The sequence below is a fragment of the Geospiza fortis genome, unplaced genomic scaffold (genome assembly GCF_000277835.1).
Source record: "Geospiza fortis unplaced genomic scaffold, GeoFor_1.0 scaffold130, whole genome shotgun sequence".
Classification (NCBI taxonomy): Eukaryota; Metazoa; Chordata; class Aves; order Passeriformes; family Thraupidae; genus Geospiza; species Geospiza fortis.
The window spans coordinates 11,150,969-11,151,450 of record NW_005054300.1 but is presented as its reverse complement, the minus strand read 5'-3'; the positions used below and the strand labels follow the sequence as shown (position 1 = coordinate 11,151,450).

At 63.7% G+C, this 482-nt stretch overlaps 1 protein-coding gene across 1 annotated transcript in view; it reads right to left on the bottom strand.

Annotated features, from left to right (window-relative positions):
• PAX2 (paired box 2) overlaps positions 1-482 on the bottom strand; it is a 90,211-nt gene that overhangs the window by 84,247 nt on the left and 5,482 nt on the right. The window contains 1 exon segment of the mRNA XM_031064117.1: positions 148-345. Coding sequence (XP_030919977.1) covers positions 148-345 — 198 coding nt within the window.

Sequence of the window (482 nt, the reverse complement as noted above, 5' to 3'; positions counted from 1 at the left end):
TATGCCCACGGGTCCCGCTGCGGACAGGGGGCCGGAGAAGGCTGGATCTACCCTGACCGAGGAAGGATTAGGCCGTCCTCGCTGTTGGAAGGGGTTTTATGGGGCCGTAAAAATGCGAGTGGGCCGCGAGCTGCGGGGTTGTCTTACCTGTTTATGGAGGAGACGCTGGGGACCGTGTCGTTGTCGCAGATGCCCTCGGCCAATAACCTGTCCCGGATCTCCCAGGCGAACATTGTCGGGTTTTGTCTTTTGTACTCGGCGATTTTATCCACTACTTTGGGGGTGGCCACTTTGGGTTTGGAGCCTCCGATCACGCCGGGCTTGATGCTTCCCGTCTCGTAATACCTGCACAAAAGATGGTCAGTGGCCTGCCGTCCTCGAGCCCCACTGGCCCCCTGAGCACGCCGCGGACCCCTGCCCCGTGCCCCACCTCGGTTTCGGCCCGCGGGTGCGCGGCCTCGGGCCGTGGCCGCCCGGGCGCT